The 17,370-nt window shown below is 46.5% G+C and overlaps 1 protein-coding gene and 1 long non-coding RNA gene across 3 annotated transcripts; one reads left to right on the forward strand and one right to left on the reverse strand.

The window, feature by feature from the left end:
* Window positions 1-4,639: 4,639 nt before the first annotated feature.
* On the reverse strand, window positions 4,640-15,943 carry LOC127019724 (V-set and immunoglobulin domain-containing protein 4-like). 2 transcript variants are annotated; one of them, XM_050901904.1, is made up of 10 exons: window positions 15,843-15,943; window positions 15,238-15,494; window positions 13,857-14,213; window positions 12,990-13,271; window positions 12,025-12,099; window positions 11,268-11,345; window positions 10,894-10,962; window positions 10,035-10,148; window positions 8,006-8,027; window positions 4,640-6,847 (listed from the first exon to the last, which is right to left on the reverse strand). In XM_050901904.1, exons 2-10 carry the CDS (start codon window positions 15,290-15,292, stop codon window positions 6,649-6,651), a joined length of 1,251 nt encoding a protein of 416 aa, XP_050757861.1. In that variant the 5' UTR covers window positions 15,293-15,494; window positions 15,843-15,943; the 3' UTR covers window positions 4,640-6,648. The 2 variants fall into 2 exon arrangements, with proteins under 2 accessions (XP_050757861.1, XP_050757862.1); XM_050901905.1 differs by lacking the exons at window positions 10,894-10,962; window positions 11,268-11,345; window positions 12,025-12,099.
* On the forward strand, window positions 6,947-16,799 carry LOC127019727 (uncharacterized). The gene is made up of 3 exons (XR_007766962.1): window positions 6,947-7,086; window positions 8,742-8,780; window positions 16,424-16,799. It is a non-coding gene; the product is annotated as an uncharacterized LOC127019727 (long non-coding RNA).
* Window positions 16,800-17,370: the final 571 nt, after the last annotated feature.

The raw sequence follows: 17,370 nt of genomic DNA on the forward strand, positions 1-17,370 counted from the left end.
AGGTGACTTATGACTGGCAGCAGAGGGACTTTAATCCAGGAGATGTTCTGGGTATGCTCTGTAGGGCTACCTTTAAAAGTACATCCAAAAGTTATCAATAGGTGTTATGCACAGGATTAATATATGCCTGCTAATTATTACCAAAAGGAGAAGGAATTACAGAAGGTAAGAAACATGTATAAAAGCAAACCTACTGACCTAGCGAATTCTGTTATGGGCTTCTAATCATTCACTAAAGCAACTTTTTGGCATTTATTCAATAGACATGCCTTAGCATATAGTTTTAACAACTGCACCAGGAGAATAGTATCTTTGAGCAGGAGGCAGACGTGTCTGAAATACAGGGAGCCATTTTCTGTTGGAGCTGGGAGGGAAAGGTGATTGGTGTAGTTTTGCCACAGCTACGTCCCATCACGACAGATACCTGTTCGCTTTAGCTGAAGTGTTTACATTGCAGCTGAGCTCAGCCCGTTCTCTGGAAGCGCTGCCGTTTGTCAGTGACGGCTTGTTCCCTCTCTGCACAGGGCAATGAAAACTGGAGACTATCTTCATTTTCCCAAAGTGAGTAAACTGATGAGAACTGTGCAGGTCTCATTTCAGTCTTCGGGCAGAGGCATGTCCACACTCGGATGGCTTGCTGAATGCGATTTCAGCTGAGCTCTGCTTATTGTGGCAGTGAGACTTACCTGTGGCAAGCTTGGGCAGCCTGGAGCAAAAAGCTGAATGTGGTGTGGCAAGACCTGGTGCAACAAATTCATATGAGGTTCCAGGCTAAGAGCTACCATCAGCTGCCATCCTGCCGGGGAAGACAACGGAGGCAGCAGCACCACCCGTTCTTGCAGAGCATAGCCTTGCTGGTGGGTGGAAACTCGATTTTTGCTGCCTTTTCTTCTTGACTTCTTTGCTGAAGCTACCAGTGTGGTACCAGTTCATACTGCCTGTACGTCATCTACCCACCCTGCCACCAAGAAGCCATTAGCTATGTTTGAGTCCTGCCTAAAAGCAAGCAAGCAAACAAACAAAAAAGCACTTGTTAAAATTCATGCAATGTCACTGAAAGAGTGACTATGAGTCCATTTTCAGAGAGACGATTTAAAACTAACCTTTTGCACACCCTGGCCCATGACTAGTGACAGGAGCTTGTCCCAACAAACTATCTCCTATGCAAAAGACTTTAAAAGAAGCTGGATTTTGGGGAACATGCCCTGGAACAAGCTGAAAACCCAAGCTAGAACTGCTGATATGACTACTTTCTGAACCGGACATGCAAGACTTCCTGCAGCTGTAATTATAGAGGATAAAAAATGACTATTTAGCTAAAACAAACACGAAGAACTGTAGTTCCTCAAACATGATGTACATGACATCTTTCTCTCCCTGGGACAGAGATATAGCTGCTAGTTGTCTCCTCCCTGAGTCACGTAGTCAGCCCATTTCTTACCAGAGGGACTCCTCATCATTTTGCATCTGAACACATGAAGAAAAAGCCTGTAATGTCTCAGACATTATGGCTAGTCACCTGGTTTATTATAATGAAGTATATTTATTTCAGTGTCTCTGCTTTGGGTTGAATCCATTGCTTTCTCCCCTGCCGTGCCAGGCGGGTAAGGCACCTGCAGCCTTTCCCCCGGCAGGCACCCGCCTTCCTTCCACACACCGGACACGACACACTTTCAAGCATCATTTCTTCAAGTATCACAGCTCAGGCAAAGTGACCAGTATGACTCTTTGTTCTGCAATTTCTGCTGCTACATCTCAGGCTAATTAGAGGTGGCACAGTGAAGTCCCCGTTTCCCTGGAAATGAGTGCAGATGGGACCTCAGACCCTGCTCATAGGGACCAGCTCTGCAGAGCCTGCATCTTCCTTACACTCATGTTTTGACATAGTCTGCCAGAGGCTAGAGAAGTTTGCTATGATTTTCCTGGTGATGAAATAAGATTTTTAGCCTGCAAGGGGGTGAAATTCATTACCAAGCTTTGAGCAAACCACCAAAAAGCAGGTAACTGAAGAAGAAAGGTCTCAAAGTGCTCTTTTTGAACCATCTTCACTCAGGAAAAAAGGCAATTTTTACTGCGAGACTTGAGACATTCTTATTTGGTCCAGCCATGGCCAGCTCACAGATCTGACTAAACCGACTGTGGTTTACTAAGTACTTTTTGGATGTCCCAGAGAAGCTAATTGTATGAGCCTCTACAGTCATGTAAACTACAATTCTCTCACATATACCAGACAATCATACAGACAGTCATGAAAACATGACCTTGGTTCCACCTAAAGAAACAGAAACTTAGTGTAAATGAGCATCTCCTTCAAGGCCTGTGTGACAGAAACGTGATACAAGTGCTCCTTCTGAAAATTAACTTCCCTTCCCAGGAATTCCCAGGTCAATGACATCAGTTCTGGGTTACCCATTATCTCGGCCAAATACTTGTAAATACTTCCTAGCACTAAGAAAGGGACCCATATATATGATGTCATCTGAGTATTCATTTCCTACTTGGTGCCACAGATGGGCTTCACAGATTCAGCTATTAGAGCAATACAGATTTTACCTTTATCTGCAGTTATCACACGCACTAGCTACTGATGGTTTTGGTAGCCTCACTGCTATCACAATCCTTGCTCTTTGCAAGCTTCCCAGTTCCTCCTTTAGTGGCTCCATGAAGGCTGGTTGAGCTCTGGTTTTGGTAAACACAAGTGCTGGTCCAGGAAGATCTGCCTTAACCTCAGCTTGTCTTCCTGGCATGCCATTGTATGCCATCGATGTGCTGCACAAGATGCACAGCAACTGCCCTTTTTCCCAGAGATATCCCACGCTGAATTAGGATCCAATGCCTGTCTTGCATCGTCCAGCTGTCCAACAGCGCATGCAGACACAAAACACACAGAGAACCTAGTTCATGGATTTCTTTTCAGTTTTGTGAGCTTGCCTTAAAACGGTTTTATTTAACATCACCAGCTCCTGGTCACAGTTGTCCAGCCAGTATAAAACTGCTATTTGTCCGTGTTTGCATGGCTACCTTGCCTGTGGCTTTGCAATGCAACCGGAATGGAATTGGTTTTTGAGTTTGTGGCACAGCTGTGGGATACCTGACAGCCGTCATCCATAGCGTGTCACCAGTGAGAGTGCCTGATATGCTCAGGCCGCACTGGGACCAGCCTGCCCTTCCTTGGAAAGCCCTTCGCCTCCATACCTCTATCTTGTCTTCGTGCTCTCTTCTTCTCGGGCTGGAGCCCTGGCCACATCACACCACCTCAGATGGACAGCACTGCAAGTCACCTCGGGCAGCCAGAGCCAAGGCCCCGTTTGGGTAGCCGTGGCAGTCATGTTGAGGTACTCGGAGTGTATCGAGCATTACCACACTCCCGCCTGAGAAAACACACCTTGCAAACCCTGTGTGCTTACTGACATGCTCGGTGTCTCTGTCCGACAGACGACACTTCGACTTCCCCAGAACCTTTAGGGGCGTTTCATCATCTAGTGCAAAATCCACAATTTCTCTCTGAAAACAAGGATGAAAGGAGAAGGGAAAGCAAGCTAACTCCCGAGAGAGTGGATAGCAGGGCTGACATTGCTTAAAGTAACTGCCTCAGCCTAGCATGGCACAGAGGGTCTTTCCCAGCTAGGTCAAGACCAGCAGTGATGGCAATACAGGCAGGGAGCGAAGAGCTCATGGTGTCGGCCGCGTTGCCATTCTTTTGCTCATACAGAGCTCAGCTCTCTCCCGAAGAGCCAAGTCTACCGGTCTGCATGGCTGTACCCATCACACTTACAGAAAGGACAAGCTCTTTTCTCCTCATTCTCCACGCAGGACATGTCACGTCCACCTCTTTGCTCAGATGTTCACCCTGTTGCTTGACTTCGGAGTACCTCTGCTTTCCAGTTGCTCCATACAGCACTGAAGCCCCGTATTCCCATTGCAGTAAGTTTGTTTCTGGGATGGGGCTCAGACGGGCGGGCTGCTTTCCAGTACCAGTGGCATTCCCTTCCCACCCCCTCCCTACCAAACACATGTACACACACACACTTTTTTTAAAACCCCTTTTTAAAGAACGAGAGCATTACTGCAGGGCTCTAAAAACTGCAACCTCATCTAGAATTGAATGATTAAGAAAACATGACAGTTTCCCAGCAAATTTCAACACTGTTGATTTGTCATCACATTGAGACACTATCCAGTCCTGATTTTTCTGTCGTTCTCTGGAAAACCCTTTTAGTGATAACAGTGTGCCTTGCAATACTATTGCAACAGTTCTCCTCCCCTACTCACCTTCCTGCTTAGGAAGAAAGACTGTCAGACTTCACTGGCTTTTTACACTCTTCATAACAGAACTCATTTTCTTTCACATCCTAAACGTCTCATTTCATTAGCTCTGAACCTCAGATCGGACAGGCAGCAACTCTTGCATCTTCTGTTCCCTAAACTGTGGCTGACTACAGCCTGCAAACATCGCCTGACACAACATCCAGAACATATCCCAAACTCCAGCAGATTCACAATAATTCCTCTGCTTTCAAGTAGAGGGACCTAATATCCTCCTAGGAGCGTAATTCCTGGGCACACACAGACATACACGCACACCTACTTTTATAGGCAAAATAAAGAGAAGTATAACAAAATCTACTGACTTTGCAGTCCTGATGTTTAATGATTTTCATTTGCTTCTCCACATTTGCAATAAGCTGCATGTACATGTTGACAATTTTTTCCAAGAGGTCATCACCAACAAAAGCTGCTGTTTGTTCCCTTTCCATTTTGAAATCAAGGTTTCCCAGCCCTTAATTTTAAGTGCATTCTTAACAAAGAGAAATAAAAGTTGTGGTACAGGAGATTCAGGGAGAAAGTGTAAGGTCACTGATAAGTACCTGTAAAGTGTGCCTGGTGGTTTGTGAATTTTGATGAACTTTTAGATCATTCATTCCTCTAATTTCTCATTGGACCTCTGTGTACTTTGGGTTGTCATAGCACTGGATGAGTAGCATTGCATTCCAAACTTATTTCTGTATTGCATAAAAGAAGTACTTATCCTCTCCCTTTAAATGTCTGCTTCCTTTTCTCTTTGGAGAAACTGTAAACAAATAGCCCCTATTCATCTTCTCCACACTGGTCATGACGAGTACACTTTGCTCATTTTGCCTCCTTCTTCTCTTTTTTCCAAGCTGAGAAGGTATAATGCATTTGCACAGAAGTGGTTTCATGCCACTAATCATCCTTCATTATCATTCTCAGTAACTTTTCTAGCTCTGTTAAACCCTGTCAGGATGAGAGACCTACATGCATACATAAGGTGGAAGTACTCCATGGGTTTTTACAGTATCACAATCCTGTTTTCTATTGCATGGTAATGCCTTCCCTAAAAGCACCTAATACTGTCTTTGAACACCAGTGAATTTTGAGCTGATGCTTGCAGAGAAGTGCAGATGCAGATCTTTCCCGAGTGTGAGCAACAAATCTGGGGGCCCACTAATCCTGTATCTGTGTCACCGATATCCCCCCGGCCCCTCAGATCGCTCGTTTTGTTTTACATCTGTCCGCATGGCTTTTAATCGGACATGGGATTGCCCTGTCATTCATTATAAGAAGATTCTTCCATAACTCTGTGATATCCATGTTATAGATTTACTCAGGGTGGTAGAAATTATGAGTAACAAAGCTTTTCAGCTCCCTACTTACCCTTCAGGCCTTCTAAGCCGGGAGGAAAGTACTTCATGAGTACCTACTGAGGAGCTGTAATTGTGAGTGCTTGCTGGCATTTTAAAGATGAGCCGGTTGTGCAAAAATATTCATAGCAAAATAATTTAGGCATGTGTAAACAATCCTATCCACAACCTTATGGAAAAGTATCTAATTTCTTTCAAATATTAAGCATGCATTAAAAGAGAGAATAGAGAAGGTGAACTCAGAAAGAAAGTGCCTTGTTGCAGTATCGGAATCGCCCGAGCTGTCCAGCGCCACAACTATAGCAAGTGTGTCTGCGCCTTATTGCGAGTGCTGCAGAAAGGCATATTGAGCGCAGCACGACGGGTGCACGGGACATTTCTTCTTTTTGTACTGCTGCTCCTAGTGTGGTAAGGTTCTTGGTTTTATCCTGGCTTTAATCTGTCTTTCAGTGTTTCTTTAAGGGCTGTCTCACATTTAAAAGGACATTCTACCACCTATGCAGCACTTCAGATGGATGGGAGGAGAAACGCGGATTCCCAGGCCTGCCTTGTTCTGGGGATGTTGATGCCAGATGATGCCATCCCCCCAGATGATGGGGATGTTGAGCCGCCCTTGGTGCTGGTTCTGCTCCCACCACAGGAAGGCTGTGAACGCAGATCCTTTTGGTCTTATAAAGCAGTAAGTTTAGTGCAGTGCTGTTGGCCTGGGGTCTGCATACCCTAGCTTTCCAAGGGCTGTCTTCTACAGAGGTGGGGAAAGGGAACCAAGAAAAGCAACATCAGAAGATCTATACAGCAGTCTATGAATTAAGTTCCTAACGAGGTTTGCATTTTCACTGCAGAGATTGTTGCGGCTCCACAAATAGTGGAGGAGCAAAAACTGCTTGTCCAACCTGTTTTTCAGAGGCAAAGGTGAACAGGAAGATAAATTTTGCCTGGATGAAGGTACTCTTCAGGAACGCTACCTGTAGAGCACTGTTGGTTCTCATACAGCGTCCCCTACTTCATATTCAGACTCTTGGGTGTTTCCAATACAGTTATATTCATTCTCTTTCATATTTATTTCTTCAGATCTTTTCTTTTTCACGGGCTCCATCACATAGTTGTTTTCAGTGGCAGAGATGGGTTCCTCATAATAACCTGTACTTTCACACCTTGAAGAAGCTGCTGCTCTCGAGTTATGGCTGAAATCAAAATAAAATATGAAAGAAGGGTTGCAACCAGAGTAGTCAAAGCATCTCCCAACCATCAAGATTTTGAGCAAGATTGTGGTCTGATTCAAACCCATGTAAACCTGGGCCATTGGATTATGACAGTATTCTGAAGGAGAGAATCTTGTCCTTTGCTTCCAGGTGGCAGGAGAACCTTGGACATTACAGCAGCATTGCCTCCAATCCAGGGAGAGGTTCAGAGGCAGCAAAAGGTATGTAAGCAACACAAGGATTACCACCGTTTCTTGGCATGGTACAACCAGACAACTGCTCTTTGCAAGATAAATATATATATATATATATATTAAAAAAAGCAGTGGAGGAATGGTAAATGGTGAACTGAATGCAGCCCACATCCACAATGTGGCCTATGATATCTAATATCTTTAAAATGAAGGTAAATCCTCTGAGGAGAAATGCCATCACACCATTTGTTCAGTTGCTCAGGGTTCAACTGTTACTTAAAATGCTGCTTTATAAACTGCTTGGGAAGCACAGCACGTGGGCAAACACCATTGGCATGTTCTACCATGGCACTCAAGTCATCAGCACTTCAATTTATATCTAGATAAGTGGTTCTCCTTGTATGTTTTGACTGGATTATTAGGCTTTTCAGTACAGCTTCCATAAGTTACAAGTAGATCAGGATGCTGAAACCTGACTTTAGATATAGCTGTAACCTCCTGCCACAGCTATGATTAAAAGAGGCAAGTTCACCCAAGGATATTTCAGGGATAAATCAGAGGATATTCTGTGCATCAGGAGCCTTAGCTCTCTAGAAGGGGAATTCCTGTTCTTTGCATCTGGAAAAAAAAAAACCCTCTGGGAATTTATCCTTGGCAATGATCTTCAATAGGCCTCATTGAGCTGAGGAGTTTATAAACAGCTCTTGCTCGTTTTTATGATTCTAATACTGCAAAGGAAAAGATCTTTCTTCCTACATTGTGTGTTGATGTGGGAAGCCCACAGATCATCAGTCCAATGTACTACTGCGCTAACTTTGAACCTCTTCATTTGTATTGCTTCAGAGGCTTTTCATCCTGACAGCTAAGTAGCACCGTGGGTTTTTTTTCCTGCTCTGATACAGTCCCCAAAGACTCATCAATATGTTAGATAAAGGGTTATACTCACAATTTTACTTCATAGACTTGAGCTGGAAAAGAATAATCAGAAATGTGTGTCAATAATTTGCATTCATAGTCTTAAAAAAGAATTTCTAGATATAAAAAAGTGACCTTTGTCCTTTCTAGATATAAGAAAGTGACCTCTGAAGACAGAATAAAAATAGGAACCTTAGAGATCATGTTAGGTGGGTGACGACTCCCATTCCCAGGATTCAGTCCAAGAAAATGAAAACAACCCATATCCCAGCTGTACCACAACTGGGTCAAAATGACTGGCCCGAGGTCAAAGGTAAAGTTGGGTTTAGAAACTAGAAGCTCCCAGTTCCCCCAGTTTTCCTATTCATTAGAAGTTCAATAAAGAGCATTTTAGAAAAAAGTTATTCTGGATTCCTTTAAAAAGAAAAAAAAGAAAAAGAAAAAATGCAAAAGGAGTATTTGATGATAATTGTTATTAATTGGTGGCATGGAGTTGTAGAAAGCTAATTAAAGAAACAAAGGGACAAGGAGAAAACTACAGCCATCAGTATTCAAAAACCCCAAATCGAAACCCTGATGTGTTTCCTGTACACTGCTGAGTGCTATTAGTGAGAAAGGGGGCTCTGAGAAAGCATTTGGTCGGGAGTTTTCCAGTATTAGTGCAGAAAAACAGAAGCATTCGGTAAATGTATCCTACATCTGAAGACTAGAAAAGAAATGAATCTGTACTGAATAGGGAGAATTAATGATGACCTCTTTTCCTCCAGGTACTAAGGGAAATACAAAGCAGCAGCTGGTGCAAACAGGTATTTTAAAGATTATATATGTTTGATAAATAGCAGGGCAGGATGAACTTGCTACCAGATACCTTAAAAGATCTGATCAACAGGCTCGGTCGAGCAGGGAAGTTTGAGAGCCACGGGGCGTCCGGCAGGACCGGAGGGACATCACCGGCCCCAAGCGACCGGGGCAGAGCGGCGGGCGCGGCGGGATGGCCGGGGGGGCCGACACCGAGACCCCCCGGAACCAGCGTGGGGATCAGCGCTGCAGGGGCCGCTCCGTCCCCGTCCCGGCCCTTCCCGCGGCGGAGCAGCGGGGCTGGGGCCGCCGGCGCGGGCAGGGCGGGCAGCGCGGGCAGGGCGGGCAGCGCCTGCCCCCTGGCCCTTGCTGCCGGCAGCCCGCCGGGCGTCCTCGCCGGCCGGCGCCTGGCAGAGCCTCCCCGACTGCTGCGAGCGGTTTTCCCTGAGGAAAAGGGGCTTCTCTGCCTCTTCAGACCTTCCACCGCCTGTTTTGATCCGTGCACGTTTTGAGCGACTGCCTGTATGATGCAGGTGTATGCTGGTTTGGGCTGGGATAGAGTTAATTTTCTTCACAGTAGCTAGTATGGGGCTGTGTTTTGGATTCGTGCTGGGAACAGTGTGGATAACACCGGGATGATTTCCTTACTGCTGAGCAGTGCTTACACAGCGTCGAGGCCTTTTCTGCTCCTCACCCCAGCCCACCAGCGAGGAGGCTGGGGGGGCACAAGGAGCCGGGAGGGGACACAGCCGGGACAGCTGACCCCAACTGCCCAAAGGGATATTCCAGACCACAGGACGCCATGCTCAGCACAGAAAGCTGGGGGAAGAAGGAGGAAGGGGGGGACATTGGGAGCGATGGCATTTGTCTTCCCAAGCCACCGTTAGGTGTGATGGAGCCCTGCTTTCCTGGCCATGGCTGAACACTGCCTGCCGATGGGAAGTGGGGAATGGATTCCTTGTTTTGCTTGGCTTGCGTGCATGGCTTTTGCTTTCCCTGTTAAACTGTCTTTATCTCAACCCATGAGTTTTCTCACTTTTACCCTTCCGATTCTCTCCCCCATCCCACTGGGGGGGGGGGAGCGAGCGGCTGCGTGGGGCTTAGTTGCCGGCTGGGCAAGGTGCCAGGCAACCACACCAAGGTGCCAGAGCTGCTACCGGTAGCTGCGAGCACAGTACCAGCCCCATCCCCAAAAACCCTCAAAGGCAAAACCAAGCTGGGCATGCAGAACACATTCAAGTTTTCCAGAACATTCTACTCACCTTCTTTGGGCTTTCTAATGCAAATGATAAGAAAGATGACAAGGAAAATCACAGCACCGCAAACCACAGCAATCAGGATGACCACGTACAGGGGCAGGTGAGTCCTCTGGAAATCTAGAACAGTACAGCAGAAGACTTTCAAACAGAGAAGCCCCCCCGGGTCACAGTAGCAGCAGCAGTTACACGATGCTGACCACGTCCCTGAGGACAACAGCAGCCAGCCCTGTCGTGGGCACGCAGGGTTGTACTGTATGTGCCTGTCCCTGCTCGTCCCCATCCTAACAGCACCTTGCTCATGTGGCTCTGAATAGGTGCGATTGTGTGAGCCAGCCAGACTTACACTGCATACATCTCCCTGAGAGACTGCGGCCATAAAGACAGCCGGCAGAGTCTCTTAATGCTGAGGCTAACTGGGGCTGTGAGCTGGCCAGAATAGTTGCACTACACGTCATGAAATAAAGGGTCTCCGCTTTTCATTCAAGCATACTGTTCAGTCGTATTTGGAACACGTTTAAACCTACCACGGCACTGCAATGCTAGAGGAGGTATAGAAGATCTGCTTGAGTTGCACACTGAGGCTTTTCTGCTGTTCCAGCTTTGACACCCAAAGAAAAGATCAAAATGGGCCACTGTTCAGGAACACAGCAACACCTCTGTATGCTCCAACTATGAAAGCTTTCCTCCCCCCCCCCCTAAAAACATCCAGAGTCTTTTAAAGAGTCACCATGGATCACCTAGGTCCCTTGAGAACAGCCATTAATACAATTTGCAGCCAAAAGGCAGAACACTAATTTTGAGGCTGAAGGTACTGACTACTGTCCCTAATCTTGTTCTTAGCTTTGTTTTGCTCTCCACTTACTCTGAGTTGTATAATTCTTTTCTGGATATCCCACACCATTCTCAGAAGTCACTACTGTTATGGGCAGGTCTGCAAAACAGGAGTGAAAGGCTCACAGTGCATTTCCAGTCCTTGTTTTAGCACCAGGAGATCCAGGATTATAGCCGTAGGATCAAAAGAGAGTATCTCCATCACCTTTACAAGGCAGTGAAAATAGGCAAACTCTAGAAATGAGTACTATATATAGACTATAATATATAGAAAGTATATATAGTACTATATATACACACTAGATAGATACTATATATAGTATATATACACTATATATACTATGTATACACAAACTATGTATATACACTAGATATATATGTATCTGTGCATGTCCATACACACACCTGTAATGGTGGTGGAGCCCCATGGAGTCCAAGAGATTACTGAGGTGCCTCTGAACACCAGCTCCGTTTGTTTTTTCTCTGCAAGAATAGTCAACAATTGTCAACATCTTCCCTTAGCTTCTGGTCACTGATGCCGATTCCCACGACCTGCTGTGCAATTGGTGGGGCACTACAAACTCAAATGAAACAGAACCCCAAAATACAGAGTTTCCACAAGCAGACCTACTCTAGCCCAGGTCTGAATTCCCACATCCCACAAAAACAAACTGGAAACCACAAGCCCTCCCTTAAAACAACTGTCCTTGGTAAGGTAGACCGTTTCCAGTCAGGTCTGAAGCAGCTTTTGCATCGCTTGTATCTGACACGAGAGATACTAGCTCTGCCTCCCACTTTAGCAGCTTTCATTCAAGACCAGAAAACAAGCAAAAAAGGCCTTTAAAAAAGAACAGAACCCAGAACATCCTATATGGTCTACAAGTTAGGAAATGGTATTTCTAGCAGCCCTAAGTCACATACAGAGCCTCCCATACAGAGACACAACCTCCCTAAGACCAAGCTGAAAGCCCTCTGCAGACTGGAGACTGAGGAAAGGAGGATGTTCTACATTCAGAAACATCTGGATTAAAAACTGAGGCGTATGGACTAAGATACAATGCTGTCAAGACTGTATTCCCCAGCAACAAAATCCACTGCTAAGCGCGGGTGTCAAAGCCTCCCCCGACTCCTCGTCCTTGCTGCCAGCCAGAACTGCTGTTACCCCGACCTGTGGTTGGGTGGTGTCTCCCCGAGGTTCCCACATCCCTCCGAGAGGCCACTGTTGTTGTGGGCAGATCTGCAAGGTGAACGAGAGAGAGGCTCACACCGGAGTCTGACCGTGTTTGTGATGCTGCTGCAATACAGAACTTCTCCACTGGTGGGGCAGGACCACGAGGAAGCAGCCACCATCCAGCGGACAGGGCGGGGGGCTGTGTGCCAGCAGCGTGGACAAGCGTGGCCATCGTTAATTCCTGTTCCCTTGTTGTACGCTCTTACGTGCAACTGCTATGAAAAACCACGTGTCGTTTCAGCCATAACCTTTGTTCCACAGGGAGCTCAGCAGGCTTTGCCTCTTTCAAAGGTCACCGTGTGGTGCCTGTGCTCGGCTCTGCGATCACAGGCTTCACGGCTCTGATGACCGAGTTACCAGCCAAGGAAAGTAGCAAGTCTTCCCCAAGGAAGGCATCCATCATACACTGTCTTGCAGAGCCTGGACACATCAGAGCACAGAGCGTGTGTAAAGTGCAGTGTGTTTTCCTGAAACACGTAGCAAATCGTAAGGAACAAAGGCCAGTTTGATTTTTTCACCTGAATTACCACTCATATGTTCCTCATACTCAAAATGAAGTCCTGATTCCTGGTCTAAACTTGCTAAACTGCAATAGGCAGCATTACACAGCCAGCAAGAATTTCAAAAAAGCCAAAGAGGAATAGATATGTGTTTTAAACACAAAACCTCTTTTGCATCAGAAAAGAGCAGTTTCTGTAAAGAGGAGGGGGGAAATTGAATACAGGAAATAAAAAAGGATAGAAAGCCAGAGCCAGTGATGAGAAGTGCTTCAGAGTGCAGAAGGCCAAGGCTTTTTGCGTTTTCTTCTGTCAGGGAAGGGAAGTAGGAACGTTGTTCCATTCCAGTATGGAAGGACTCCAGATGTTTTCCATCCAGCTGTGGCTCTGGGCACTCACCTCTCACCGTCAGCTCAACGGCGTCGCTCTGCTGCACAGCCCCGGCCCCGACCCTGTTTTCGGCCTCACAGTAGTACTTCCCGGTGTCGGAGGGCCGCAGGCTGTCCCACGCCAGCTCGGCCTGGCTGCTCAGGAGCAGGGCTTTCCCTCCCGGGGTGCCCCTGAACCAGCGGTAGCTGATGGGGGGGGACCCGCTGGCCACACAGGTCAGGCTGGTCCGGGCTCCTGCCGGGAAAGTCAGCCCCGGCTCGCTGGCCCTGATGACGGGCTTGGTCGCTGCAACTGGAAGAGAAAGCGGATGGGGCCCGGGTCACGCTGGCCCCGGTTGTGGTGGGGAAGGGTCCTCCCCCCCTCACGGCAGCTCTTGCTCCGGCTTTCAGTGCTTTCCCAGGAGGAAGAGGGGCACCGCTCTCACGTCACCTCTCTGCACAGGTTAAGCTTGGCTTAGCTGTGCCTGTACCAGCTATGCCACCCATTGCACCTCCTACACGAAGGCCTGCTCTGCTGGGTTGATGCCATCTCCGTTCCTCTATAAATCACCACTGCCCAGGCAAAGCAATGCAATATCCCAGGGACTTCCCCTCTGGTGCGTGTCCCTTGGAAACACTGAGCCATCGGATGCGGTAGAGCCCGGGACAAATCGGTAAGTGAGAGGCCACAAATCCTCCCCCAGCCCCCGGACCGCAGTATCGTGGGCAGAATTCCTCTCTCTGACCTATTTGCTGCTTCTCGCCGGAGTCTGACACCACTCAGCAAAGCGCTCCTGCATCGGAAGCGGGTGGTCACTGCCTACCCGGTCTGTTCAATTCCTACAAGCCTTCCCGAGCCAAGCCTTCCCCTCCTGCACAGCTTCCTTCTTGGGTTTACCTTTAACAACCTCCACTTTAGTGGTGATCTCTTTTGTTATCAGGCTCTTGTTGCTGGCTCTCCAGGTGACCTGGCAAGTGTAGGTTCCCCTGTCAGAGACCTCCAGGTTCAAGATGTGGAGAGACACGTTCCCTGGGGCGTCCTTCAGGACACTGACCCTGTCCCTGTACTCGGACAGGAGAACGTGGTCGCCAGAGCCATCCCTCCGAAAGATGGTGCCAGAGCTCTGGTCGTGTGCCACAGTCCACATGAGCGTTTGCTGTACGAAGTCCTTCACAGGCACATAGGCACACGGCAAGGTGGTGGATCCCTTCCATACGCCTTTGATCTCACTGGGGCCAGTCAGGTCCAGAAAAGCTGCAGGAAGAGTGGAGAGAGAAATTTAAAAAAAAAAAAAAAAAAAAGCAATCACGGTGAAGGCAGCTCCTGGGGGACGAAGCGGTGGTGAGAGCATCAGCAAGTGGGATCCACCGAATCAAAAGCACGGGCAGTCCGTACAGACGATGCGGGACGGTCTGTTCAGGGATGGGCTAACAAAAAAGCAACGCGGCACGAGGAAGACAGATGGGAGACAGCTGATTGCCGGGACTGATGTGTGCCGCGTGTCCAGTTTGGCTCTCATGCTCTGCCTGGTGCTTACCTGCAAGCAAGTGAACGCCATGCAGAGCATAGGATCAGAATTAGCGGACGGCTTAGACCTGAGGGAAAGAGTTCGTCTCAAGCCCGAGTTGCACAGCTCCCCGGTCACAGCTGGCGTCTGCCCCCGCCACCCAATGTCACTCTCGGGGCTTTCCTGGGAAGCACCACACGTTAACAGCAAACCACAGTTTTTACAGTTTTCTCTCCTCCGCTGCCCGTTTGTTCTTCTGAAAGACACTGCTTTTTTAGACTGAGCTGAATTTAAGCAACTTAAGCAATGGATCAAAGAAGTCTAAAGCTTTGAATTTTCCTATAAAGATGGGGTCCACTGACTTTGTCCCAGTACGTTTTTGTCACTCTTAGGGCTGAACCTATGCTTCCATGGAAAATTCTTTACCCTTTTCTCCTGGTTTCCAAACCTCCCCTTTCCTGGGAACACAAGAACTAACCAGGCCCTTCGTGCTGGACTGCCGGCTGTGCTCCGTGAAATAACTGTCACAACGTATATGGGATCTTTGCACTCTAAGTACGTGGGCAGCGTTTCCATAGCCTTCATGCACCATCGCGCTCCACAGCCACTGGATTGGAAACAACTGAACACGGAGCCAGCAGCATGCAAAGATGTTGGCGTTTTTGCCATATTTCTATTCCCGAAACAGAACCACCCCTGTACAAACGCAGGCAGACACACCAGTGCCAGGGAAGGAACTGCCCCGAGCAGGAGACCTTTCCTTAGACTCACCGTTGCAGAGGAGAAGAGGACTCATAAGCATGGCTGCTCTCACCAGCATTCCCATCCTTCCCAGCGCTGCAGCTTCTCCCCCTCGGGGAGGACAGACCTGCTCTCTCCAAGTCAGGGGGTAAATCAGGAACACGTCCCTTTCTTCGCTCACTTTGTCATCGAGAGCCCAGGAAAGCTGCTGATGGGTTTTCCTTCCTCTTTTTCGGAAAAAAAGTGTCTCAGTGATGACTGTCAGAGGTGTGGACAGAACAGAAGTCCTAAGGGAGGGTGAAAAAGAGGAAAGTTTAAGAATTACTTTTACTCTATTTCGTAGTTCCTGCTGAGTATGTTTTTTTCCTCTTCTGTTTTTTAATTCCACCTCAGAAAAATGTTTCCTTTGTTTCTTTTTATTTCTAAGCACCTCTTTCTTCTTCTTTTCCTCCTTGTATTGCTTTCTAAATTATAAGTTTTAACATGCACGTTACATACAAGAAGATCAGAGACAGTACTCTCAAGGAGCTAAACAACCAAGGTCCTTACTATTCATTTTCTCAGCAGCTTTTCTGTGAAGCTCACCACTATGTTTTAAATTAAGATTCATGAAGCACCCTAAATCTTAACATTACCAGTGTGAGACAGATGATCATTGTAGGTCCCCTCCAACTGAAATATTCTGTTCTATATCATTATGTCCCATTTAAGAGGTAGGGAATTTAGGTACACAAATCTGAGAACAAATAATTTCCAAGAGCTGCAGGCACCTAGCTTGACCATCCCACTCTGTGTCACAGATTGATCCTCCTTTCTCACGTAGCAATTTAGCTGCTTGGTTGAATTGATTAATTGCATTCAATTAAAAACATGGATTAGGGCCATATGCACCTGCATTTCCCTGTAGGCTACTTTGGAAACAGGTAAACAATTATATGCCTAGAGAAAAAAAGGAACTTACCAAAGTAGAAGATCTTTGAGACCATGAAATCATGACTTCTTAACTGTAATGAGATGTGTTATTATTAATTAAAGGTAATATTAGTTATAGTTAATCTGTATGATTAAGTAATTGAGCACTAGACCTGTCTAGGAGATGTATTTGCTCTCTACTGAAACATTGTCTTCAAGAGATTTTACATGCCTTTCTCTGTCTTCTGCAGCTCTTAATTTTTCTTATGCTCTAACGGCAGAAATCTCTTCTGCTTCATTGTAGTCAGCTGAATTGACATGAGCACTTTGCTACTGCTACATCCAAATTCACCATCCAGTCCTCAAATGCAAGTAACCAGGATAATTAAACACAGTCAACAAAATCCTAGACTACGTTCTAAAGTGCAACCCTCCTTCAATGAGAGTGAGACAATGTTTGCATCTGTCGAAGCACAGTACAGGACACCAGAGCAACCAACGCTGCGTACCTGATTCTGCAGTAGCGGCAATGCGGGGGAAAAAATATTTCTTACAGTCTTATATATGGCTTAAAGACAGCTCCACCTACATTGTCATTTGTAGGCAGCTTCATTAGGTTGTTATGTAATTTAACGTTAAAAACAGGAGATTTGTTTATACAGCCCCGGGAGTGTGATATTTTTTTGACTACATGTTAGTAACATTGATCTAATTATGACAACGTTATTGGTATGAGTTCTTTTCAGGTTATAACATTCTGATCTCTGTTTCCCTGAAGCTGGTGATTTTACTACACACAATTTTCATGCCTTTATTTGGTTAGAAAATCTTTATATCCTTGTGGTTGTTTATCAGTCATGGCCTCGAGAATCATCTGTTCAGTAAATTTCTTACCATCTACTACGTTTGCAGTTATACCTGTAATTAAAGAGGACATGTAACCGGCTTAAGGTCTAAATGCTTCTGAAAATACCCTACTTGATAAAGCTGAGAAAAAAGTTCAACAGAGATTCAAGAGATTTGGGACCTGATTTCACATGCTCCTCCCTTGTAGCCCTGTATTCCTCCATCAGAAATTTTCCATGAGATGCAACTGCAATCTGCAGTCACTGGGATGGGGAGAAGCAGGAAAAGCTTGTGTGGGTTGCAGTGTTCACATGCTTCTTGGTTCAAAAAAGGAAGAGAAAAGAACATTTTAAGTTCAAATTAATGAAACTGCTTCCTGGGGAACATGGCTGGCTGGACAGGAGG

This window comes from Gymnogyps californianus, chromosome 9 (genome assembly GCF_018139145.2).
Source record: "Gymnogyps californianus isolate 813 chromosome 9, ASM1813914v2, whole genome shotgun sequence".
In the NCBI taxonomy this organism is placed as follows: domain Eukaryota; kingdom Metazoa; phylum Chordata; class Aves; order Accipitriformes; family Cathartidae; genus Gymnogyps; species Gymnogyps californianus.

Bases quoted from the DNA above. Each gene is read 5' to 3' on its own strand.
- LOC127019724 (XM_050901904.1), bottom strand. From the start codon at position 15,292: ATGGGAATGCTGGTGAGAGCAGCCATGCTTATGAGTCCTCTTCTCCTC. The intron at 14,214-15,237 runs GTGAGTCTAAGG...CTCTTCCTGCAG, and splicing joins TCCTCTTCTCCTCTGCAACG to CTTTTCTGGACCTGACTGGC. The intron at 10,149-10,893 runs GTAAGTGGAGAG...GTACTGTTCTAG, and splicing joins AAAGAATTATACAACTCAGA to ATTTCCAGAGGACTCACCTG.